This window comes from Brachyistius frenatus, unplaced genomic scaffold (assembly GCF_029030835.1).
Source record: "Brachyistius frenatus isolate BFR_SWC_R1_liver_20210118 unplaced genomic scaffold, ASM2903083v1 Contig_46, whole genome shotgun sequence".
Classification (NCBI taxonomy): Eukaryota; Metazoa; Chordata; class Actinopteri; family Embiotocidae; genus Brachyistius; species Brachyistius frenatus.
Window position 1 is genome coordinate 1,464,685 of NW_027210645.1, and position 25,333 is coordinate 1,490,017.

The 25,333-nt window shown below is 41.7% G+C and overlaps 2 protein-coding genes across 3 annotated transcripts in view; one reads left to right on the forward strand and one right to left on the reverse strand.

The window, feature by feature from the left end:
* Positions 1–20,369, reverse strand: part of LOC138623750 (solute carrier family 66 member 2) — a 34,633-nt gene extending 14,264 nt beyond the window's left edge. The window contains exons 1-4 of one of the 2 annotated variants that reach the window (XM_069703424.1): positions 19,948–20,369; positions 19,308–19,441; positions 16,707–16,757; positions 4,673–4,889 (exon numbers count right to left, since the gene is read on the reverse strand). In XM_069703424.1, the coding sequence (XP_069559525.1) occupies positions 4,673–4,889; positions 16,707–16,757; positions 19,308–19,441; positions 19,948–20,270 (725 nt within the window). In that variant the 5' untranslated portion in view covers positions 20,271–20,369. The remainder of the gene's footprint in view (positions 1–4,672; positions 4,890–16,706; positions 16,758–19,307; positions 19,442–19,947) is intronic. The other variant, XM_069703425.1, reaches the window with a different exon arrangement.
* Positions 20,370–23,043: 2,674 nt separating this feature from the next.
* On the forward strand, positions 23,044–24,919 carry LOC138623730 (heat shock factor-binding protein 1-like protein 1). The gene is made up of 3 exons (XM_069703389.1): positions 23,044–23,249; positions 23,341–23,415; positions 24,556–24,919. Exons 1-3 carry the CDS (start codon positions 23,205–23,207, stop codon positions 24,640–24,642), a joined length of 207 nt encoding a protein of 68 aa, XP_069559490.1. The 5' UTR covers positions 23,044–23,204; the 3' UTR covers positions 24,643–24,919.
* The last annotated feature ends 414 nt before the right edge of the window (positions 24,920–25,333 follow it).

Here is a 25,333-nt window from a genome sequence, read left to right on the forward strand (position 1 = left end):
TATGATGTATTCTACTAGTTTGAATTTACACTACAGTGACTGCTACATTAGTACTTATGATTATGACTGCACCTCACTGGATATGTGGGCACCAAAAACAAAAACTGTAACGTTTTTTGCGATCAACTCGTGCGTCAATATATTTTTTCAAACTGTTGGTTTTTTTGTCGTGAGTACTTCCACGTAGAAAACTGGCCTCTATCTCCTGCTGTGCTCTCAGACTGAAGGCGTCCTTGTGGTTCAGAGAGTTTCCAGGCTCAAACCAGCTCCTCGTCTGAGTTCAGGAGGTAGCCATCGTCTCTATCTTCAAGTCTTAGCTTCGAACATATTCGTTTGACAAAACTTACATTTAGACAAAGGCTCTAAGTGTTTCTTTGCACTTTTCTGTTTTAATTTTTCTTGACATTAATATTTAATGGTGTTTTTTTTTCCTTTTTTGTGCTTGGAAAGTGTCACCATACTCCATGATGCTTTTGCACTCAAAATCAAATTGAATTGAAGATGCTGCCGCCTATACACTCAGTTCACCACTCAGCCCTCAGATGTATTACTGCTGACAGCTACAATACTCACCACTCCCATCTCTGACTGAGAGACGTAATAATTACTGGTATCTGTATATCTATGAAGCCCTGACTGGAAAATTACCAGCATACATCGCATCTCTGTTGCAGTGGATCTGTGGGCCACCTCTTACTGGCTCCAGTGACTGACTGGCTCTTCAGGTGCCTAACGCGAGGACTGAACTTGGAAAGACTGCTTTTAGTTTCAGTGCAGTAAATGAATGGAATCTCCTGCAATCTGACCTAAAACTGAAGACTCTCATACCTCTTGGATACTTCAGGAATATAAGCAATAATCGTCTAATGCTTGTTACCGTTTTAACTGATGGGAAATGCTCCACACTTGCTTTTTCACCTTAACGACAACCCATTCACTCACAATCACACATCAATGGTGACATCGCAAGCAACTTGTGGTTTAGTGCATAGAGTGTATAGAAAAATGGAATTAGCTTCCGGGTCTAAAAAATTAGGTGCCTTAAGCTTCACTACAACCGAGTGCCACTGGAGGTTGGCTCCAAAAAAGCATTCAGCTCCATAGACTGCCATTCAACTTCTCTCATGAAATACAAAGACAATAAATCTTTTCCACTCATCATTTTGGTGTTTTTAGCAAAAGTCCCTCCTTCTTGTGTGTGTGTGTGTGTGTGTGTGTGTGTGTGTGTGTGTGTGTGTGTGTGTGTGTGTGTGTGTGTGTGTGTGTGTGTGTGTGTGTGTGTGTGTGTGTGTGTGTGTGTGTGTGTGTGTGTGTGTGTGTGTGTGTGTGTGTGTGTGTGTGTGTGTGTGTGTGTGTGTGTGTGTGTGTGTGTGTGTGTGTGTGTGTGTGTGTGTGTGGGGGGGGGGGGGGGGGGGGGGGGGGGGGGGGGGGGGGGGGGGGGGGGGGGGGGGGGGTTGTTGTTGTTATTTTATTATTATTATTATTATTATTATTATTATTATTATTATTATTATTATTATTATTATTATTATTATTATTATTATTATTATTATTATTAGTATTGCAGTGGTCCATCTAAAAATAATCCCTTCATTAATTATAAAATAAGCCTCAAAAAGCTGTGTTTTGGGGGGTGTGTGTCTGTTTGATTGACAGGCCGGTAGTACAGTCAGGTTACGGCTATCGGTGGGCGGGACGTAGTATCACCATATTTCCAATCAGATTGAGTCAGATCCACCGCTCGCTCTCCCCCAGCTCGCCCAAATATGGTCACTACCGGCTCCAAACCGCTCTGAACTGGAAACGTGACGACCAACATACAGATTTGAGGCTTTAAAACAGCCATTTTGGGTGAAGTCACTGTTGGTTGCCCCTTGAGACATTCTCAAGTGCTCCTGGCTGTATATTTAGATACACCCATACGTCCACCTGGTGAGGTTTACAACCTCTGCCTGAAGGATTGTTGAAACCCCTTTCTGGAAAACTGTAGTACACAGCTGACTGGAGATGTCATGGGACGTGGGGCTAAACAAAAACACTTAATAATCACAAAATAACTCAAAACACACCAGATTTATCAACGCAAGAGTGAGTGAAGGTGGGCTCCTCCAGCAGCCACATACTGCAGACGGCCTGGTGGACAATAGGCTGGTAGACAAAGTGTTGGGTGAGAAGGAAGTACAAGGAAATCAAACATAAATAAGGCAAGGGGGCAGAGAGGGTATGGAAAAGCCCAGCATGGGAGCTGTCATGGCCCGTTAAGTGGACAGGCAACCCTGCTGGAGCTCTGTTATCAGCCTGCTACAGAAGGCCAACCAGCAGCCAGCGAGAGGGAGAGCGAGAGAGAGAGAGAGCGAGAGAGAGACGGGGAGGTGTGGGTGGGGGCACACTGCTCAAAGGCAGGACACACACTGCGAGCAAGCTTTTTATCAGGCCTGTGTTCTGTGGACAATCTGAAACTCGTCAAAGTCTTTTAATATAGATATTATCAGTTCAATCTTTCCAATTATTTCCAACAACTTAAACTTCTTCATCTTTATCTTTTCCAATCATAATGCTGTGATGTGGCATTTAAAATCCTCTGCTGTCTACTTGCCGTGCAATTAAAGTTGCGTACATTCAGAAAAGCTCGGCCACGGCTCACAGAGCTACTGGAATTGATTTTGGAAACTGTATATGCTTTCAAAAATCAATTAGAGTCTCAATAAAAAAAACTTCACGAATGAGCCAAAATGATACATTGGCCATAGAAGCAAGACAGAGTGCCTCATTACCATATTGGTTTTCAGGCCAAACATGAGGGCCAATTTTCATGTTGGCTTAATTGATAATTGTCAGAAGCCCCGCCCTCATTTCCTGCTCGACAGGTGCCAGAAATACATAATAAGCATGTGTCAGTGTTAATGATCACATGACATATTATAATGTGGAGTCATTATTCAGCGCTACAGCGCAACACCCTCCGATCTGCCCGGGATGGAAGTGGCACTCATCAATAAAACATTACTCATCAGGATAAAGATATTATCATTAATTAAGGATACGGCAAACTCTGTCTTTATTTCCATCAAACTGACTCTGGGTCATTTATACTTCAGGCCTGAACAGTTCAGCACAGAGAGACAGTGATGGTCAATAACCAGTCTGGACTCTGAGTGTGTTTGCGTTGGGCAATTTATCTGAGGCTTGGAAAGAGATGAATCCATTACTTCAGATCAGAGTCCTGCACAGGTCCAATTTTGCAAACCCACATTTGCCCACAGCCGCTACGCTCAGTACTGTCTCGAACCAACCTGTTATCTGCAGGTTAGGTTTAAAGGTGCCACTTGTACAAACTGAGACTGGAGAAAGGAGTCTTTTTTTATAATGCCCAGATGGTAGAACCAAAGAACGGGTTGTCCACTAATCAAAAGGTTAGAGGTTCAATTCCCAGTTCCTTCTGTCCACATGCCGTAGAGTTTTTGGAAAGGACACTAAACCCTAAGTTGGTCCTGATTGCAGGCGAGCACTTTGGTGTGTGAATGTAAACAGTGTAAAGTGCATTGAGACTGCAAAGCTGATCAGGCAGTGTATACGTACAGCCCATTACCATTTACCTTCTGGCTAGACTCAATCATTGTCATATCCAAATTCCAAGCTTTGGCTTTAGCTTTGACAGAGTCAACTGCAACTACAACCAATCAGAAAACGACATGAAATGACACAGAATGTGCACGGTGACAAATTTTAAAATATCTGACATGCTTTATATGTACAGTCTGGGACAATTTGTGACCATGAGTTAATTTGACCTTCTGTGTGTCAGTGTGACATGCATTAAAACTAGCACAGCCATTGTTTCTAAAGGCATCTTAAGGGAGGCCTGACTAAGAAATTACCAACAAAAGTTAATCTGTCAGCGATGAGCTAGAGATTCTTTAACCTTTGAAATGATGGGGAATTTGAAACTTTTTGTAGTCATGAATCAGATCATATGAAAGCAAAACCAGAACAGTGAGAATGACAACGTTTGATCAGGTGATTTGAGCTTCCAGGAGACATCCAACAGAAGTTAGATCTGATGAGTGAATCTACCTCAATCTCTGCTGCTATAGAAGTTGTTGTACTGGTCAGATTTCAAAGATAAGAAGTCAGAAGATCTGCTATGCGAGTAGTTTATGTGGAAATCCTTAACCTTCACCTGCCGTGGCTACGACTGGTAAAAAAGGGAAAGAAGGAAGCTGACAAAAACACTCGAGACACCTCATCTGTCAATGTACAGTCTACTACAAGAATTTGTGTTTGGTAGGATTCGGCCTGAGAGACGGCAGCTTGTGTAAAATAAGACAGTGGGAATGTTTAATAAATTCTGTGGACTATACAAAAAATTTGACCGAGCTTTGGCAGGCCACTGCTGATATGAGGGCAACAAAGATCTGAGAGTTAGGTACTGATTTTTTCTGCCTTTTCTAAAGTCCAAATATTTCCACAGTGCTGCGTTTGAGTCTGCGTTTGAATAGACAATTAAAAACCAGAAGAGAAAATATTCCAATGCCTTTGTAACTATTTTAAATGTTAGTAAAAATAGAGTGTATTGGAAGTTCATAGAGTGTACCATGTACCTGTAAAACTAATGTCACCCTTAAAGCTCTTAAAAGACTTCTCTTTGTCAATGGCGTTCATGAATCTTTACCTCATGCCCTCTGTGGACTTGTTCTGATAGTTGCAGTAGAGCTGCGGTGTGCCCAGCATTGCCTCTGTGAAGACAGCCAGGAAGCCCAGGCTCTCCACGAACAGCGCAGAGTCCAGGAGGAGGTAGGTGATGTAGGCCGCCACCATCGTGAAGGCCACCACGCACTGCATGTAGTCCACGAAGCGACTCCATGACCAGAAGTAGGTCCAGTCTAAGTCTAAAAGGTGCACCACACAGGGAAACCACAAATGAGTCCAAAGAAATGTATTTGTTTAAACAACTGCTAAGTGAGTAACAGAAATTTTGCTAAATGTGCACCGTTCCTGCACAAATAAAGACAGTAAAGCAAAGGCTGTCTAAACAAAGAGACACACAATAGTAATGTTGTTACTGAGTCAAAAATTTAGTTTTTCAGAGATCACAGTGGAAGCGTTTCAATCCCAAAAGCATTTGGGGAAAAAAGCCAAACTAAAAGTCAAAAGTTTGACTTGTGCCACCCTCAGGATGTAACATTAATTACATCAGAAAATACCGTTTTGTTTTTTTTGTACAAAAAACCCCTCAAAACCACTAGCCTGGCTCTTCCAGACTGTTACTCACAGCTTAAATTTCCAGCTATGATTATAGTCTGGATTACCTGTTTGCATTAAAGTTCTCTAAACCAATCTGAGCGGTGGACCAATTAGTGACCAGTTTCTATGGTTAAGTGCGATGATGAAGTGTTTTTTTTCCCAAATTGCAGTTGCAGCAGTGGGAGAGTTTCGGCACATACCAATTGGTTAAAGCCAGTCCAATAGTTTCAAAATGAACTCGCGGTCTTTTCCCAGTAGGATGCATCGACTGCAAATGACTGCCTGTGGCGCATGCCCAGACCCTCATATTCATGTAGTGAATTTAGGTCTGGGAACACCAAGCTAAAACAATACTGCAATCATTTAGCTTTTTAAAAGCTGCACTCCACCAAATAACTGATAAAAGTCAGTAAAACTGAAAGGTTAGTTGTATAATCTCAAACTGTGGGTATGGAATTTGACAGATGAAGGTATTTAACAGGCATAGAGGATCAAAATGATACTACTGGTTGCACCATGGGAAATGTAGGATCAAAGTTTGACTTGACTTATAGTAGTGACTGCCAATCTTGATATTTTGGTCTAAATGTTAACCATTGTGCTGTTTATAAGGTTTGGGGATACTTGCAGTCAGCTGACACTAATGAAGCCACACCCACTGGTCTCTGATTGGTCCAGCCTTCAGAGTGGCTGTGCAAACCTTACCAGGCGAAAACCAGGGTACTAAATCATTGCAGTTGAAGTACATTTTTGTGTAAGTGATAACTCATTCAATAAAAAAAAAGGTTCATCCTCTGTCAAGCATGAATGTGCACTGTAAAAGTATTAGAAATTACCACACAGGTTTCTAATATTTCTTGTGTGCAAGTGGACATTTAGGCTCATTAAACAGGGAAAAAAAAATTCACAGTCAGGATTAAAATTGCAAATATTGAATCCAAGCCATTCAGCAGCAACTTTAAATGTTGGAGTTACCTGATAAGAGTTTTAGTTTAATAGTGAAACACACCAACTGTTGCTGCAGTTTCAGGGTAGTTAGTCAGCTGCGAGACATTTGTGAACTAAATTTCCCACTTGCTGTTATAAATAATATCCTACTAATATTTTCTTTCCTTTTTTAAGCCTTATCTTGTTGATAAAAGAAGGCAAAAACTATTATGATGAAAGTTTTAAAATAACTTCACACGTGAGCTGCGAATTTTCACACCACTCCCACAATCCCTGTCTTGTACTCAGAAAAAAAAAACACTGCTACGAATATCTGAACTTTGCTCCATTTAGAATTCTTCTTATAAAGATTGTTGAGCAGAGACATTTCTCTTCAAGGTCTTGGAGGGAGGAGGAACAAGACAGTCAAACAAAGTTGTGTTATTTTCCACAATGAAGTTAACGGGCTGGGTGGGAGTCTGGACACTGATAAATGATTTAAACCATGTTATTATCCCCAACACCTCTTGTGTGCATTTGTTGTCCATGGCAATAATGAGATAAAGATTCCAAGCACAACAACACTGGCTTCCTGTCATAAGCAACAGAGCCAATACTAATCGTACTGTGATAATATCTCATGGCTGAAATGTGCTGATTGCCTCAAGCTCCACTTTAACTGCAGGAAAACAGCTACAATAAGATGTTAGATGCATTTACTTATAATTTCTTTGGTGCCCAAACACATGCGATATATCTATATGGAATGAGGGCAGAGGAGATTGAAAGAGTTAACCATGAAAATCTAATCATGACTGAGAGCAAATGTGTTGCTGCTCTGCCGTATCGTAAGTGGATTTTCTACAAGCAGCATACGGTATAGTGCCGATTCACTTAATCATGTTTCAATTAGGCGTTCCTTACCTAAGAGGCACATCTAAGGAGGCCCACTGTACAAGGCTCCAGAGAAGAGCCTGTACAGTAGATAAGAAAAACACAAACGTAAAAACATAAAATACAGCGCCAACCGTGGTTTGGCTTAAAATCTCCTCTAAAACACCATGTCTAAATGAAACAAACCTATTTTTTAAGGTTTAATGAAATCCGAAGTGAAAGAACAGAAAAGTTTATGACATTTGAGTTCATGATCGAATGATATATTGCTTCATTATTGAATTAACGGTGACCGATTCTGACATTTAGATGGCATTTCGAAATGAATACACATGGCAGGCACGTATGCGTGAAAAGTAAGCTGGCTTTCCAACACTGAGCCCAATTGTTTCTTTTTCAAAGACAAGTTAAACAAATCCCATAAATGTACAGAATAAATCTCAAAGAATCGTTGAAACTAGGTCACAGCCTTTTGTCAACCTAACACACTATTTTACCACAGAAAAACCAAGTATCTGAGATGGTAACACAATGCACTGTTAAACAAAAGACGAGCAAACAGAGCTTTTTAAAGGTGAACTGGGGCATGTATTTCCATTCTGAGCATGATGAGCACTAAGAATATCCACTGAGAGATGTTATATGTAGTATAAAGCCTTGTATATCCTGCAGCTGGAGGTGCCTGGTGTGGATGTGGAGCTCGGCTTGCATCAGAGCCAGAGGACTGGGGATCTGGGCCAGCTAGCACCAGGCCGGCCGCTGCCTGATAACGGCTGCGCAATAGGGCTGCATTCAACACCAACCTGGCTGATTACGGCATGCACAGCATCACACTGATACATGTAATATATGGCTCCAAGTCATGATACTACTAGGTGGTAGCAGAATACGGACCAAGGGTGCGTTCATTAGCAACTGGGAAGTGGCAAATTCTGATGTCCGAGCGGTAAAATCCACCTGAACGCTTGTCGTAATGTGAATATTCCACTAGGATTATAGGACATTTTTAAGAGCTCCAGGAAGTAAGTGTGACGTCCATTAACATGGCAGCGTTAATGGTGTAGGGAAATAATTTGCTAGCTTTGAATATAAGGTGAAATAGCTGGACTTGGTTAGCTTAGCATATAACTAGTTTATTCGCCATGTTCAATGTTAAAAATACACAAAAAAACACTTAGAAATGTAGTGTACATATAAAATGGACCTCCCAAACTCCATTGCATCTCTGTGTTGGTTTACATAGGTGATGGTGAGGTTGTTATTCTTACAGCAGAAAGAGAGCATATTGCCTGTTAGTTGTCCTTTTGTGAATGCTCTCAACTGGGAAGTGGGTCATTCCCAAATGGGAACTTTCTCAATTCACGGCTACCTTAACACACAATGAGGCTACACCAAGTGGCAAGATCTGGGACTGAAAAATGAAGCTAATGTAGAAGTGCTAAAAACTGCAGTTTCTAAAAATGCCACTTGAGGCGGGATCCAAAAGCGAGTTAATCCCCATTGACCTCCATGTTAAATTGCCCAATTTAACAGAGTAAACAAGTTTAAACCCTGGTCTGCATAGCGAATTTTCATGACAACCGTACAGGGAGTAAATTTGTTATATAACTCACTCATTTAAATACGCATAATTAGGTCAGGCTGCTTTGAGTGACAGGTGGGTATCATCACAGTTGGCTACAGGCCAGGAGGTTTAATGCGTAGACATATAAATCCACTCACACACTACCTCTTTGCCCATTTGGGGATTAGCTGGGAGTGGGGCAGAGTCTGCAAAGATGGCAACAGCCAGAGACAAAAAACACTGAGCTTAAAATGTTTTTTTCTGAAAATGTATGTACGGCATCACGGAGGCTACGTCCTTTTTTTTTGTAGATGTTGTATATATTGTAGTTGCCTCACAGCGGTGTTCTCAACTTAACCACTTAAACAGCAGACATATTGTGCACACAACTTCCCACGTCTTCATGAGTGGAGACATAACAGCAACGACTGGACATGCATGAGTGGGACTTTATCTACAAGGTTTCTTTTTCTTAACTTCTCTCCTATTTCTCACTGATCTGACGAAGTGGATGTGCTAGTGCATGAAATTAAAGATAGTTTTTCCAACTTAATTTTGGTGGTGAGATTCTGCAACATCTTTCGTCCGACACATCATTGCCTTTAAGAAAAAAGACCCAAAAAAAACTTTGATTGTGACATGCTTTCAATTATTGGTTCCATCTCGGCTTCCTGTTTCAGTAATTACACTCCTTCATGCCAGTGCAGTCTTGTCATCGTCTCTTAATCCTGTATGTGCACACTTCGGTGCGCTAAAGTGACACATCTGCCTCCAGCACCCAGCAGCAGGGAATAAAAAAAAAAAAAATTGTAGGCAGAGAATTGTGCCACTTCATTTCACACTGACCACTAACGGATGTTTATCGTGTACCTCAGCCTTTCCCCGCCACACAGCTTCTCTCGCTGAGCTACTTGTGTGCCCCCGGAGAATTCTCATCTTCCTCTTTAATCCCCATGCTGTGTGGCAGCCGTGGTGGGACTGTGTGGGAACAGACTGGAGCTGCATACAATAGACTCCCTGTGGTGTCCAAACATCTCGATACGAAGTCCCGTGGGGTCGCAGTACACATGGAGGAAGACACAGGTCAGAGTTGGATATTTCAATCATTTGTTCACTTGCCAGATTAATTTAAGCACCGGAAAAGTCTATGCCGGTAGTTTATATAATGGTAAGCTGTCAGTCCAAAGCACCGGTGGGAATATATAGAACAATTATAACAGCAGTAGGTTGAAACCTCGGATTTCAATGGGCTGTATTTTCTGAAATTTGGACAGGTGGCTTTTTCATGGTGACTAATACGCTTTCACTGCCAAGTGTTAGCAACTTTCTCAGGACTCAAGCTAAAAGTTAGGCCCCTACCTGCCTCAAGGGAGGGGATAACTGCACCTACAAGATGAGGTGATTTATTCTAAGCTGCCAAACCCGATGAAGCTACAGGTGCAGACCCCCGTGGGGCCAAAATGAGCAATGAGTAAAAACCAGACAATAGAAAGAAATGGAAATCTGTGTATTGCCCTGTACCTCTGTAACATCATTAGGCCAACACCTGTGACCAACACTGCGGCACGGGGTCACTGAATCATTGGGACATAGTCAAGATAACTGTAATTTATCACATTCTGCCCGATTCATTTCTGAGCACACACCAGCAGCAAAGGGATGGTTTAGTTGGGGTTACTTTCTGTGAGAAAGGCCACAAGAGGTGTTGCTTTTTAATTTTTAAATTGTCAAAAAAACCAACAAAAAAAAACCAACCAGCAACAACATAACAAAATGTTCATATTTAGCTAGAGTTGAGTGTTATTAATTTGAAACTGAAGTATTATGGCCACTATAGCTTTCAATATTGGTACTGATACCTAGACTTTGATATCTGCTCCTGAACAATTCTCTTTGAAACCAATTTTTTTTTTTTTTTTTTTTTAAGTATAAAAGAAAATGACATTCAAAATTATGGTACAAATCTTTAGTTTCCATGCAGTTTAGTGGGTGAGGGTGTTTTCTGTAGCTACAATTCACACATGTCCCCTAAGCGCCTTATATGCATGTTATTGCTGCACACTACAATTTACCAAGGTTCCCTAAATGCCTCACATGCTATCAGTGGGTGCTAGCTAGCTGTGCACAGGGAAGCCTCCAGTTACTGCAGCGCACGTCGGCCAAAAATGCGTTGAAAAAAGGTAGAATAAGGCCTGGTAATGTAAGATCTACGAACCAAAAGTTAACCAAAGTTAACCAAAACCCAGTGATTCTATCTACGGTGGTTGGCTACCCAAGTAGGAGGCAATCTACGACAAATGCTGTGGCTCACCAGCGCTGAGTGGAATTTTAACTTCCATAAATATAGCAAAAGTTATGTATATTAAGACGAAATGAAAACGTGTTCATGTAAATTTGGTACCGGAAGTACATTTTTCATTGGATGATGTTAATATTGTAATTTTAGTCCAACAAAGTTTTTCTTTGTAATTGAATACGTAATCATATGAGGAAAATGTTTATGTTCCCAACTGCTTTATCTTTTTCTAATCTGTCATTAAGCCACATTATTGCATATATTTTTAACCGGCCTGCTAGCTTGCTTGTCAGCTTCTGTGGCTAACAGCGGTGTTCTCAGGACTTGATGTGTCCACTCCTTCACCACTATTTCTTTAGTGATGTTTTGAGCTTGGTGTCTATCTTCAGGCACTGTTTTAATGACAAATGCAAAGCTAACGTTTATTCATAAAAGTTAAACAGATGTGTCATTGAAGCAAATGTTTAGTTCTCGAGACTGAGAGGTGTCCCAGAAGAGAAGATATCATTGACAAGCAAAACGACACCATGGTGTAAAAATAACTCAGTAACAGAAGCTTGGTGACTTAACTTGTTCGAAACTGGACTCTGCAGTGGAAAACAAAACATTAGTGTAGTTATGGCTAAATTTGAGTATTCATCAATTTCTTGCTTGGAGCCCAATAGAACGTACAGATGAGTAAAAGTAAGAACTACAGAGTAGAATTATATAAAACAGGCAAGTGACCCCAAAGTATATAACTTTTGCAAGATCTGGTAAAACTTTTGTGTTTCCATTGCAATTTCCTTCAAAAAAACTTCCCTCACTAAAGAAGATTGTTTTGCGGCCTCTCACTGCCAGACCTAAATTCTCCTCATGAATAGAAAGGGTCTGGACGCGCTCTATTGGGGACGGTTTCCAGTCGATGCATCGTAATGATCGTAGAAATTAATGAGTTAATTTTGAAAGTCCTGGAGCGATCGGTATTGACAACAATCGGACGCATGTTGTGTGAGTAAAGTGACCGAGCTGTAAACAATAGCGATCCTCCCCCAAAGCGAGTTCAACATCAGGTTGGAAAATGGCTGTTGCAGACGTTTTCTTTTTAATGTTATGCGATGTTCTTGCTGCAGATTCGAATGCCTCGATTTTCACATGTTTGTATCGCTTCATTGAGCTCTACCACCTGCTGTAGTTGGAACTACATTTTTAAACAAACATCATCCCGATAAGCCACCGTCACTTGTTGCCAATTTGTCCGCCCTTCAGAGGTGCTGACCAAACCATGCAAGCAGGTTTTCTGAACAATCACAACAGAAGACTGAAGCTGTGGGCAGTGGGGAGACGGAGCCAGGCTAAAAAAAATGTTTATACCTCTAATCAGAAGCATTTTCCCCTGATCCCCTCCTGGAGCTATGCAGATGTGCTGACTGGAACAAATGCTAAAATTTCGGAGATTTTCATAGAGGATTTACAGCTATAATATTAAAAGAAATGTATGAAGACTGAACAGTGCTGGAAAAGAATGAGAATGTGGTTATGACAGAGCTGCAGCTTCTTGGGAATACACAGCTGAGCCACCTTGAAAGTCTGAAAAAACAGAAGTCATAAAGTTTCCATCCTGGCTTTTCTATCATGGAGCAGAGCCTCAGTGACAAAAACTCATTTGTATGCTGCTCGAGATCCAATCGTTGTCGCCTCTTTCAAATCCTCTAACTACAAGTTTCTCAAAAACACATTAGGCAAAGTAAAACCTTACCCGCTGTCACTGTCAGATCTTTTTCGACAAATATTTCATCTTACTTTTTCCTTTACATACCCGTTCACCTCCACCTGAGTGACCACCAGCATGTCTGATTCCGACACAGCCAAATGATCTGATCTTTTAATCGCCTTAAAGGATTTCGGCAGGCGATCTTCCATATAAATCACACTGAGCTGCTATAACACCAGGATTTATCCCCCGTCTGAAAACTACACTTGTACAACAAAAGACATATTGTACGGCACAGATGTGGCGATTCGTGTGATTGAGATTGAGGCACCGCAGGGCTTCTTGGGACCTCTCCGTTACAAGCTGTTATCTCAGCTACCAAATTATATAAATTCAATGTCTCGACATAAAATGTTTACAGTTAAGTCATATCCAGCGACATTATGTTTTTCTTTCTGGGTACAAATTTGTTGTGATAATGACGCGGTGCTTCCGAGAACAAACACATGCTGTGATTAAGGCTCAGAGAACATAAAGGGAACAATCAGACAAATGTATTGGTTGAGGATTTGTCCTGCTGACTAAACAACACTACGGTGAGTCACTGCAGACCTCAACAATATGAAGCTCATTTACCCGACGGCTGCACGCTGACACCAGTTTGGTGCTTTAAGTCAAACTGTGAGCTCTCTATAACTTGCTTTTCCTCATTTTACAGTCCGTCCCTCCTCCATCTACCTGCGTGCTTTCACACAATCTATCAATGATAGACTACAACATGCTTACACTTGATATTTCCACCGGCAGATCAATAAGAGGGTGCAGACGGGCAAAGCTGCGATCAAATGAACGTGGCTTCCTGTCAGCCCTAATGACGCTTGGCAGAGTTCACTGATCGATGGCCATTCATAGAGGCTCCAGCCACCGGCTTGCCATCGCCAGCTTTCATACGAGGGCAAACCGAGCCAGCAGCACCACATCCGGACACGGAAGGCGAGGAAATATCCAAATACAAGAGACACAATGATGGCACAAAACATTTTCAGCCCTTTTTTTTAAGCGACTGAAAACATCCAACAAAATGTCTAAAATAGCACTTCAGTACCAAACCATGGAGTGGCCTTGACACAAGTCCCAACAGGGGAATCTCTGCTACTGAGCCAAGTGGATTCTCTACTGGTCACATCCTGCATATACTGTTTCCTACTGCCATCTAGTGTCTGTACCAGGAAGTACAGCCCCTTCTTTACTAATGCTGTGTTTAAACTCCACAATGTGTTTTATATACTCAACCTTTTAATATTTCAACGTGTTTATAGAGCCATCTTCAGACATAAATGAAGCCACTTTCAATTCAACTTTAACCACCAGTGATGGCACCAATATGTTCTTTAAGCACTGCAACAGCCCAAATAAAACATGAGCTTTTTTTGTTTGTTTTGTTTGCAAATTGACTTTATCGAGCACACCTAATTTTGATTACTATGCCGATATGAACTCAATACATAATCAAAGCCTGCTTAGAGTAGTAAGTAATAAAATAGTGTGGAAACAAACAAGTCAGATGTCTGCATGTGTGTTCATCCAGGTCCCGTCTTTCTATAGGAACAAACATTACAATGAGCTTCCCTACAAGCCACAGCTCAGTAAAACAGACATTATTGTGATGTGTCACTGACAGTAGAAAAGTACAGTATTGAATAACAAAATAAACAATGTTTGCATTCCATTTAGCTGCTTCTGTTTTAAGGTCTCAGTGATGTGTATCCCGGCCTGCTGAGGTACTTGACCAGATGTTGTGTTGTATCTGGCTGTGGCCACTAAAGAACAGTTTGAACCCACAGTGAGCAGCACAGCAGCAGACGTCCTCTCTATGAGAGGGTTTGTTTGTTTTTTAGCCGCATGGCTGGACATCTACATGTGAAGATGCTGCTGCATGAAAAGATAAGGCTGGATTTTGTCTTTATGTTTCTCACTGTAAAAAAATCCATTAAAACCACCATCTTCACCATATGGATTAGTCTCACTGAAACTACTTTCACTGCTTCCTTTCTTCTGCTTTACTTAAAGTAAACCTTTAAAAAACAGGCAACAAATCTACATTTTAAACTTAAACATCCTGAATGAATTTCCTAAAACATATGGGCACTTTTTTTTTTTTTTAGCAACTATTGTTCAAAAAGGAGTAAGTACTGTTTTTTTTAATAGGACTATTTGCAGCTGCAGATTAATACACATGGTACTCTTATTAATATTTTCAACCGTAGGAGAGAAATAATAAACTGTGTGTAACTGTGTTAATGTGTAAAAATGAGCTTCGCCTAAAGTGGCTGCAACAGTAAAACACGTGAATAATAAAGTATTAATCATCAAATAATGTAGTAGTACATCAGGTACAGCCAGTCTGTGTAAAGATTGTCATAGACTGTGGGTCTGAGAAGTGAGGCCAATGTTGAAGTCCCTTAAAGTGCGATACCACTAAAGGCCACTAGAGGCTGGCTCCAAAAATACTCTGGCACCAATAACCTCCAATTCAAAAAGTGTCAACTTCTCTCAAAATACAAAATCAAAAATGTGTTTTTCCTCAGAGAGGTATGTTTGTGGGCGTGTCTGTTTTGATTGACATGTCTAGGGTGCAGTCTTGTTGCCAATATAGGTGGGCGGGGCATAGCGTCCTCAGGTTCTCAGTCAGACCCAGCTCGTCCAGATATGGACACTTCTGACTCTAAAAACTAAGATGGCTTGGTCACAGCGAGGCTTTTCTTCCATGGAGTACTCTTACTTTCACTAGAAACATTTCCTGATTACTAACATACTTCTTCTTAATGCAGGACTTTCACTTTTAATCAAGTCTCTTTACAGGGTGGTGTTCTTACTTTCCTACATAAACACGAACTATTCTTAACACTTCTTCAACCAATGGATTTAAATAATTTTTGTGACACGATGGGCTTCGTTTACACAATCAATACTTGTTAATGGAATCAGGTCATCGTTGATTTTGTGTTTTCTATTTGATTTGTTGATTAAACAATTTTTTAAATATGAAGTATTACCAGTCTTATCTTTGAACCAGACACCACCAGCCATTAGTCTCGAAGTTCATTATCCTTGTATGAAAGATGTCTATAGTCAAAAATGATTATGAATACCCCTTAAAGCAAGCTGAAACTACTGATGGAAATAAAACCATGCCTTTACTCATAGCAGGCATAAACACACAGAAAGCCTGGCTGTGTTAAGGCTGTTTTACAGTTGCAACTGCTGTGTCAACTTTGCTGATCGTACCGATCTCATTGATAAATGCATCAAAGAAGTATTATTGTGAATCTTAGTGTAGTTCAAAAGAATTTCTAAAAGCCAGTTAGAAGACAAGATTAATAAAAAAGTAATTTGCATTTGACTTTGATTAATTCAGCCATTAGAAAAAGGTGCTTTACATTCACGTATCGATGCAGGATAAAATAAGCATGCAGCAATTTAAGGCTCATTATTCACACACAAAAACACAGTTGGTTTGAGATCAATTCTTACAATTCAAACTGCACAAACATGAGCACCACGTTAGAAAAAGCTGACAGTAGAAAGACTAGAAACTGTATTAACAACAGGCTGTGAATGGCTGCGATCTGCCGGTTTCTCTACGAGCTTTCAATTCATTCCTATATTGTCATTTGATATAAATGCATCGAAAATAAAACATGCAAAAAAAACAACAACAACAACAACAAAAATCACACTGGATTTTCAAGCTCATCCTTCATGTGCACTGAGGGTGTGCAGAGTAACATGCATGTGTGAGAGCGACACAGCTGTGAGTGACTACGATGGACAGACAGTAAATGTGTATCCGTGACTTGAAATCATGGCGGCGACAGCAGGAAGTACATGCGGGGGAATGAGACTCATGCTTCAGATGAGGTGTTAGTGATCATCAGGCTGCGGGGAGGAGCCAAGCCGGGTCATCATCATGCACGAGACACACGGGTGGAGGGGAGGTGGGGGAGGGGGGGCGGGGGGGGGGGAGGGAAAGGCAGATGAACTACGACTGATGTTTCATGGCAGACACAGTTAAGTTCTGTACATACCCAGAAAGAGCCTCTTAGGGATTCTGACCTCCTCGTCCTTACTGTCTGTGGCTACAGACGGAAAATAAAAACAGTAAAGAAAAGGGAAAAAAAAAAAAAAAAAAAAAAGAGCTTGGTTTTCTTCTTTATTTTATTCCAGCAAAGCTACAGCTGAGCAGTGACGTGTCACTGAACCGGACTTTTTCAGGTCACGGCGAGTAATCGGTGACACTGTGTCACCGCTCACCGTCTGATTTTGTGATTAGCTGCGGCGCCGATTACAGCATTCGGTGCGAAAGACTTCAACCGGGCAGCGGCGTTTCCACCGAATTCAGGAAGATGTTGTACAGAAAACCCGATTAAATTACAGTTTTCTTTTTCACGACAAAATATCTCTCTGGCGTTGCTTTCAGTGTTGAAGCTGAGCTGAGCTAACTGGCTGTTTGCCTCAGCTGTGTATTTCTGGACAGATTAAAGAGCAGTAAGAGTCGGCGAACTCATTAGCGAGACCGTGGTTGACCTGCGCTCGACTGCTGCTGTACTTTGAGTAGAACACTCGGTTTACTGACAGGTTTGTTTGTGGAAAACACAAACAAACAAACAAGTGTATACAGTATTATTTATGCAATTAGGATATGGCTGTGATCGTGACGATTCTGCCTCCGAAATGCCTGTTTCCTATAAATTTAAGAGCTGTATTTGTTCTGCTACATAAATAAGACTGTAGATGAATGCTAAATTACAACCGAGATCAAATGAACACTGGATAAGCAGTCCTGCTAAAAGCTAACTAGCATAGCTTTAGCAGCCGTAACTTTAGTCTCTGCAGATGTTGACAATACTGAAATTCACGTGATTTTTTTTTTTTTTTTTTGTGGTGTCTGTGAAACTAATTTGTAACGATCAAGAGCACATTTTGTTTGTCGGGCTATTTGAGTGTCTAAAATTATTATTATTATTATCTATGTTAGATCTTTGAATGATTAATAATCTGCTGTAAAAAAGGCACCTTTCACACGTGCTACTTTTGGTTTGGACCAAACGAGGCGGGTGTGAAAGCAGTCTTAGTAGCATTTGACAATCTGGAAACAATATGTCTGCTTTTTATTTCCTAACTTGCTGGTTGTCAAGATGACCAAACGGCTCCACGTTTCCCTCTTTCTGTATTTGTACTACTGTCCACACTACTTTAGTTCACAGTTTCCCAGTAAGTTTCCATCCACATGGAGTGCTGTCACCTGACAGTGAGTCTGTAATCAGTAACCCCAATTATTCAGTTTTACGCGCCTCCTCTCTCTTCCCCCTCCGTCAAGACTGCCAGAGGGAAAGGAAGCCGAGCTTGAACATCCAATCCAGCAGCAGGAATATACAGCACGCCTCACACTGCAAACAGCAGGCGGTGCAGCCTTCAACCACATGACTTATCAGACAACAGCGGGCTGTGCCTTGTCCCTGTGTAAATATAATAGGATCTGTTGTTTTAACACGTCGGTTACAGAATAAATTTGAGACTCGTGAGAAAGACGTCCTGTTGCAGTTCACTAACGTCGAGCAGGATTGTTTTCCTGCATCGTCAAAAGCTCCTTAAAGGCACCGAACAAGCAGATAGTTTTGGATCCTTTATCGGTTTCTGACAGAAGATGCAACGCTTGCAACAACCGAAGCGCATTGTGGGTCAAAATTGCAATTTCAGAGGTAATCCGTTCTTAAGGCCGCACTGGTGTCAACTCCTTCGTTGCGTTCGCGACCTTTGAATGGTGAAAACTGCAATAAAAAGTCCTGCAGTTAGAAAACGTAACCACGATGCTAAATGTTTTAGGTTTCCCAACGGGAAGACGGCAACGGAGCGCAGGTACAGGAGACAGAAAAAGAGGCATTGAATGGCCTGGGTTTCAGCAGCAAGTGGCAAAACTAGGGCTTCAAAATGAAATATCGGAATATTTTTGACCAAATACCTCAATATTTCTCAGCCACCAATTTCAGCGCTTACAAAAGAAGTTGGTGGTGCCTCTATTTCTGCTACGTAGCCATGGTGACGACAGTTGTGGGTGGATAACCGATCCATATTTTTGGAGCGCTTTGAGAACATCCTCCAGGTTCACTGCATGTTGCCATACTTGTCTGTGTGAGCGGACTTATGCACTTAAAATAGCAAGCGTAAGTATGCGAATTGAGTCACAGCCACAGAATCATATTTATATTTTCTGACGGCCTTATGAACAACTAGGAGTTAGTTTAAACAGAAGAGGAGTAAAGTGCCCATCTAAAACTCTGAATCTACACTTTCCCCAAGTTGCCTCATTACAGGATATTTATTCTATCGGTATTCAGACTTTCTAGAAAGTTACCCGACGACTAACTGAGCTTTTTTTTTTTTTGTGGGAAGGATGCTTTCAGGATATGATCATTTCAGACAGTTCATTTCCAAGTTATGTACATTAAAAAGCAGCAGTGAAACATATGGTCTGAGCTATGCACCGAGATGCAAAGTAAAACGAGTTTTTGTTGTTGTTGTTCAGAAAGCTGATTTTTCATTGTTCTGAATGATCAATCATCCACAGTCTCATCTCTACCGCACACTCATGATGTGCACTGCAAAGGGACGCTGCGCGGGTGTCTGACCTATGAAGGAGCGCCTCTTGGTGTTGAGTTCAGTGGCCGTACGGACGTCGGTGCACAGGTTCAGCATGATGAGCATCGTGCCGATCATGATGATGCTCTGCCACAGCAGCAGCGTCTCGAAGTAGCGGCCAAATCTGAAGGCAAATGACAAAACAGTGAGCTTTAACGTCGCATGTATCCATCAGCTGAAGAGGAGCGCAGCTCGGCGTGCAGATCGACACGCCTTTGCGTACTTGATCGGTGCGCCACTTTCATCTGAAAAGCTTTCAGGAATAATCAGCAACCGCTATTCAATCCGTCATAAATCCGGTCCACCGAGCAGCTTGTCCTCGGTGAGCTTGTGTCGGCGGTCCATCTCTTGGTGCGTGCGGTCCACATCAGCAGGTGGCAGCAACAAATGAGAACCACATTTAAAGTTACAACGCAACAGAAGCACCGAAGAGGATCTTATTTGAGCCGGACTTCAACGAATATCCCATTAACTCTGGAAACACCCGGAGCCTCGTTTCATAAGTTACACACGGGCTGAAAAGCAAAAATAAATAAACAAATTTGCAGTTTTTTTTTAATTAATTTGTTTTAAATGTAGTTTTGCCGCGTGTTTAAGACGCTGGTCTGATGTGAAAGGTGTCGTCGGTACCTGAAGAGTATCCGCAGGATGTTTGCCACCAGCAGGACCAGGCACACGTAGGTGGAGAAGCCCTCTGCGTTCTGGGTCCGGCGGATGTCTCGGTACTGGGGGATGTAGGGCACCACCCCGCCGAACACCATGGCTCCGGCTGCGACCCACGACACCAGCGTGTTGAACACGGACACCACCTGCTCCAGCACCTCGTCGTCCATGTTCGGCTGCGGCTCGCCGGGGGTCCGACGCCCGGGCGGGAGGTTTTCAGGCGGCTCCTGGAAGTCCAATTGAAGGTGTTTCTCCTCTCCTGGCTCGTTGTGAGGAGTTTGACGGTGCATGGGGGAGTTACATCCGGACCTGAACCACCATAACCGCACAAAGAAGAAGCTACTGCCACGACATCACAAGCGGAACCGGGAGACGACGAGTCGGGGGAGCTAACGCTTGCAGCAGCAGCCGAAAGCATTAAACGGTGTTATTTACGAAGACAGAGTTTACAGAGTTGACAGAGTTGACAGAGTTTACAGAGTTGACTGGTTCTTCCCGTCGTCAGTCCACTGGATTTCTGGTCTGCTGTCTTTCCCACACTTCCGGAAACGTCACGAGTTCTAACAAAGATGTTCTATTTCCTCGAGATGGTTCACACGCTACCTAATGTTGGTGACCGGCAACCGACGAAGATTTAAAACATGCTGTTTGACTGTCGCAACACTTCAGTCGAGAATTATGTAGCATGAGCATGGCTGGTTTTCATCTTTTAAATGTGGTGTTAACGTAACGATATCACTAAATATGTGCTTGCAATTGTGTTCTCTCTTAATTTCCTCGCTAATCTACCTGCATCTCTGAGTACAGCAGCTTTACTTGGAGACTCTTTCTTTGATTTGTCTGCTAGTTGTTTTCTTTTTATATAAAAGACACTATTAAGGAAGAAAATGTTGTAAATAAAGTGAATAATGGCTGGATTCAATTCGGCTGCTCCAGTTTAAGGGTCCTTGTAATGTGCATGCTGGCTAACTGTCACACTGTCCTGGACACTTGGACATATCCACTCGGTATATTTTTATGCTTGCATAGAGCAATGGATGCATTTGAGAAACTCTAATAATGATGATAAATACAAATCCCCTGCTGCATGAGACAACAATATTTAGTAGCCTATGTGGCTGGACAGTGTATGAAATGCTTAAAGGCTTTGAATTTCAAAGAAGTGCAAAAAGTTACAACCAATGGTGACCTCATCAGTCACTCAAGCGACATTCAACTGATCAATGGTGTAACTCTGATGACTCACTGACTCAGTGACAGATATTTATGTTTATTGTAAGGTTGGCCGTGTTGTTGTGGTACAGCCAAAAAAAAACAAAAAAACATTCTAGCATTGTGCTGTTCTCTGCAAATGTGCTTTAATGTTTCCCTCACTGGACCCGCCCACGCACTCCTAATCCGATCATAGGCTTTACACTATGATTATGTCACAAATATGGAAAAAAAAATGTCTAGGTGCTGGAAGTTTTATAAATATGAAACCTTAAGGGATTAAACATTTCATAAAAGATAGAGTAAAAAAACAACAAAAAAAACATTTTTGTTGAAGTACAAGTCATTCCAGGTCCACCATATCTGGTACCTGAGTCATCCCGGGTCCAAATTCTACTCGGTGTAATTAAGTTGGGCAGGTTCTCACTTTGTGGGTCAATATTTTCTTAAACATACTCAGATCAGCCTCGGATCGGGCCTGTTTTTCAAAAATGAACGTATGCACGTTGAGTTCTCATCACTGGAAAAACTAGTGTTTTCCCAACAACTGAAACTTGTTGGGATAAAAAAAAAAAAAAAAAAAAAACCCCACAAAAAACCCCACAAGTATCCCAGTATTTCACAATCAAAATAAAAGGTAACACAAATAGTCCACCTGCAGACCCAAGACAGATTTCCAAACCGGTAATGTAAGTAACTGAAGGGGGCCCCAGGGGCACAAATGGAGGACGTAGCTCATTTCTGCCCCGTGTCTACCCTGATTTGTAAATCCAGCCCTGCTGTAGACTATAAATATTGTACTGAGCAGTAACTTCCGTTACAGCGGAAGCCTTAGAGAGACGGGCACATGTTGTACTGACTGTTTTCGGCTCCAAGTATAAAGCTTCATCTTTTTAAATATTTATTGTAACGTGGTTTATTCTAGTTGACGTGTTTTCTTACTGCGCTCGATCACAGGCCTTTCTAACGATGTATTATTCAGGGAGAGAAAATACTTGACTTTCAATGACACAAAATCTAGATGATAAAGATTTATAAAGGCTTAATGCACGTTATGTAACCCTCGGGGCAGACAGCTCGTCATCTGTCATCGGTCACAGTAAGTCCGGATAATGTGTTATGTAAAAGGCAAAGCCTCCGTGTGGGGGAGTTTTTCCTACCGCACCACACAAAACACACAGTGACCTGCTTGACGGGATAAACCAGTTTACAAAGAGTTAATAAAACGCGCTTCCCATGTGCTACCATGCATACAAATCATTGCGGATGTCAAAGTCAGGGCAGACGAAGTCAAATAACATGAAACCGGAAATGAAACGAGACACACCTTCATAACAAAAGCACAATGACTCTATTTATGGGAAATGAGTTTTTAGGCGTTGTATACAAGTAACAACAGGCTAAGACATTTTACACCGAAATGGCAATTGTTTGGCATCTTTACAACAGACTTTTGTCGTTGCAAATTTTGAAGGAAAAGGCAATATTTCCTGTAAAACATAAATAATGTATCACTTCTTGCTGTGACACTTGACAAAAATTGATGGCATGATGTGATACAGCTTTGACTCATGGATGAATTATGTGTTGTAAATGAATGAATTACAAGTAAATGACCATCAATATATTTCCATAACACACATTTTGTAATTATAACGGTTTCTGGGCTTGGCAAGTTAGGTCATTATCTCAGCACATCATAGTCATTTAACAAAAAATACAGCCTATTTGTATTCTCTCTTTGCTACTTCACACAAGAGAAAATATAACAACGCTTTCCGTCAAACGCCCCTTTTATTTTGAAAAGACGGGCACGACGAGCGGAAGTCACTTTCTGCACAATGTGTCAACTCAGCATTCCGCAAAGTTATGAGAGTCACAGCTTTACGTGGAAGGAAACTCGATCTGGATCTTTAACGTCGGTGTCACTGCCCGGTTTAGCGAAGCAAATATTCACCTTTATGTCGCGTGGTGTCCGTTTAAATTAAGGTGGAATTTGCCGGAACAAAACGATGTCAAACCCAGACTGTAAAGCATCTAAAGACATGACCGAGGTGGTAAGTTTGTTTTGATGAACGCACCACCGGGACGGCAAACATCTGCATGAAGACTTTTTTTTTTTTTTCTGACGGTTTCCTGTCCCTGCAGATGGAGACAACGATGCAGCGGCTTCAAGGCAGGTTCCAGACGATGTCTGAACAGCTGGAGTCCAAACATATCCTTGTGTTTTCTTCTACAGTTCCTTCTCTTTCAGGCGGAGCTCCGAAATGACGCAGCGAACCAGTTTGTTGAAACACACCTGAGAGCGCGTGTCAATCAGAAACGCGTCCTCCCTGTCAAAATAAAACACCTGGTCGATCGGGCGCGTTCAAAATACATCCTCACTTTAGGAAGCTTTCACAAAATGTGTCAGTCAGGGTTTTTATTTATCAGTTGACCTGATACAAAGTCCAGTAAACAATCAAACCAAACTTAAATCAAACCAACTTTGGGTGTGAGCACACTTTGTCTTTGCATGAACACCTGGTTTGATCCCAGGTGAAAGGAAGCAGTGCTGTTATCTCGGCTCTCCTTTTTTTAACTGGTGCTGGATTGGATCAGCAGGAGGGACGCTCTGTCTGTGATTGCTTGGGACATTGTAGGAAAGTTAAGTTTAGTTTTACAGACCAGTTGCCTGAATGTGAAACAACCAATTACAGCAGCAGAGAGTTAAGAGCATTTGCACCTTTGGCTGATTGGATGTTGCACCAACCCTTGTTTTTTATTTCCAATGCTAACATCTTCCTGCTTTCTACTTGATGAGCAGATTTTTTTTCCGTCAAAGGTTGATCACATCGTGCAGACTGCAGTTACGTCCCATCATGGCGTCAACCCGACCACTTCTACATGAGGTCTGGTTGATCTGACCGGACTCTGATCTCAGTTTGTTTTGCCCTCATTTACACCTCACATGAACATGTTTTTCTCCTTATCCAGATTGGTTATCCTGATCCAGATCGTAAGTTAATACTGAAACGGGGTAACACTAGCAAAAGCACAGGTTCTGTCACACGTATTTTATTTAAACCTACAATAACATGTCAAAATATCTTCCAGGAAACAGGCATGCAGTGTCACGCAGGTCATGTATGTTTTGAGCCGTGTAGGACAGTCCAGTCACTCCAGTGTCCTTCTAGTTTAGATGCTATTAACATTGCCGTGGTAAGTGGGGACCATTACAACAACCACTGATAGGCTTCAAGAAGCATTTTGTCTTTACCTTTGGAGCCAGTGTTGGATGTGGTATCGTAAACGTGGCTGTGACACATGAAGGGAATGTAGATGTGATGTAAAAGGATTTTCTTAACTTCCACACTCGATCAGATGGGAAACCGCATCGATGACCTGGAGAAGAACGTGACCGAGCTCATGACACAAGCTGGCATGGAGGAGCAGGACATGTCAAAGTGACAGCAGGCCGGCGCTTCGTCCGTCCCACCAGCTCTTTCCAAACGTAGGGCATTCTGTTGCGCCAGTGTTGACGGCAGAGATCCACGCTGTGTGGTCATCGCGCATCCTAAAATGGGACTTCTGCGTTGACGCCTCTGAAGATACTGTCACTTTAAATGCTGCTATTTCTTTTATTTTCAAGGCATATCCAATCAGATCGCAGCTGACCAAGACACGTAAAGATACCCTGTATAGATTTATTCATACTTGTACTTTACACTTACTGTTTTATCACCAATTTTTTTTTAATTTTTACCCTTAAGATGCAACAACCAATTGTAAGCACTTCCTACCTCATGAAATACACTGCATGGCCACTATATTAGGTACACCCACAATATCCAACTTATTGCAATCCAGCACAACAGCTCTGCCTCATATTCCACCTTCACAAAGCTCAAAGCCAGTCCTTGTTAACACTCTCCAACAGAATTCAACTTCCTCCTCTTATCTGGTGGTAAACATTATCGGTAAATGAATACCTCTCTGTCATAGCTGAGATTTATTATTCTTAAAGATAGAATTCATGGCTGAGCTTCACTTTTGGATTGTGTTACATTTTACAGGTGAGCTTCAAAAAGTGACCACAGAGTGTATTTCCGAATCCTTTTTGTGTGTGTGTGTGTGTGTGTGTGTCTTGAAACCTGCGTTG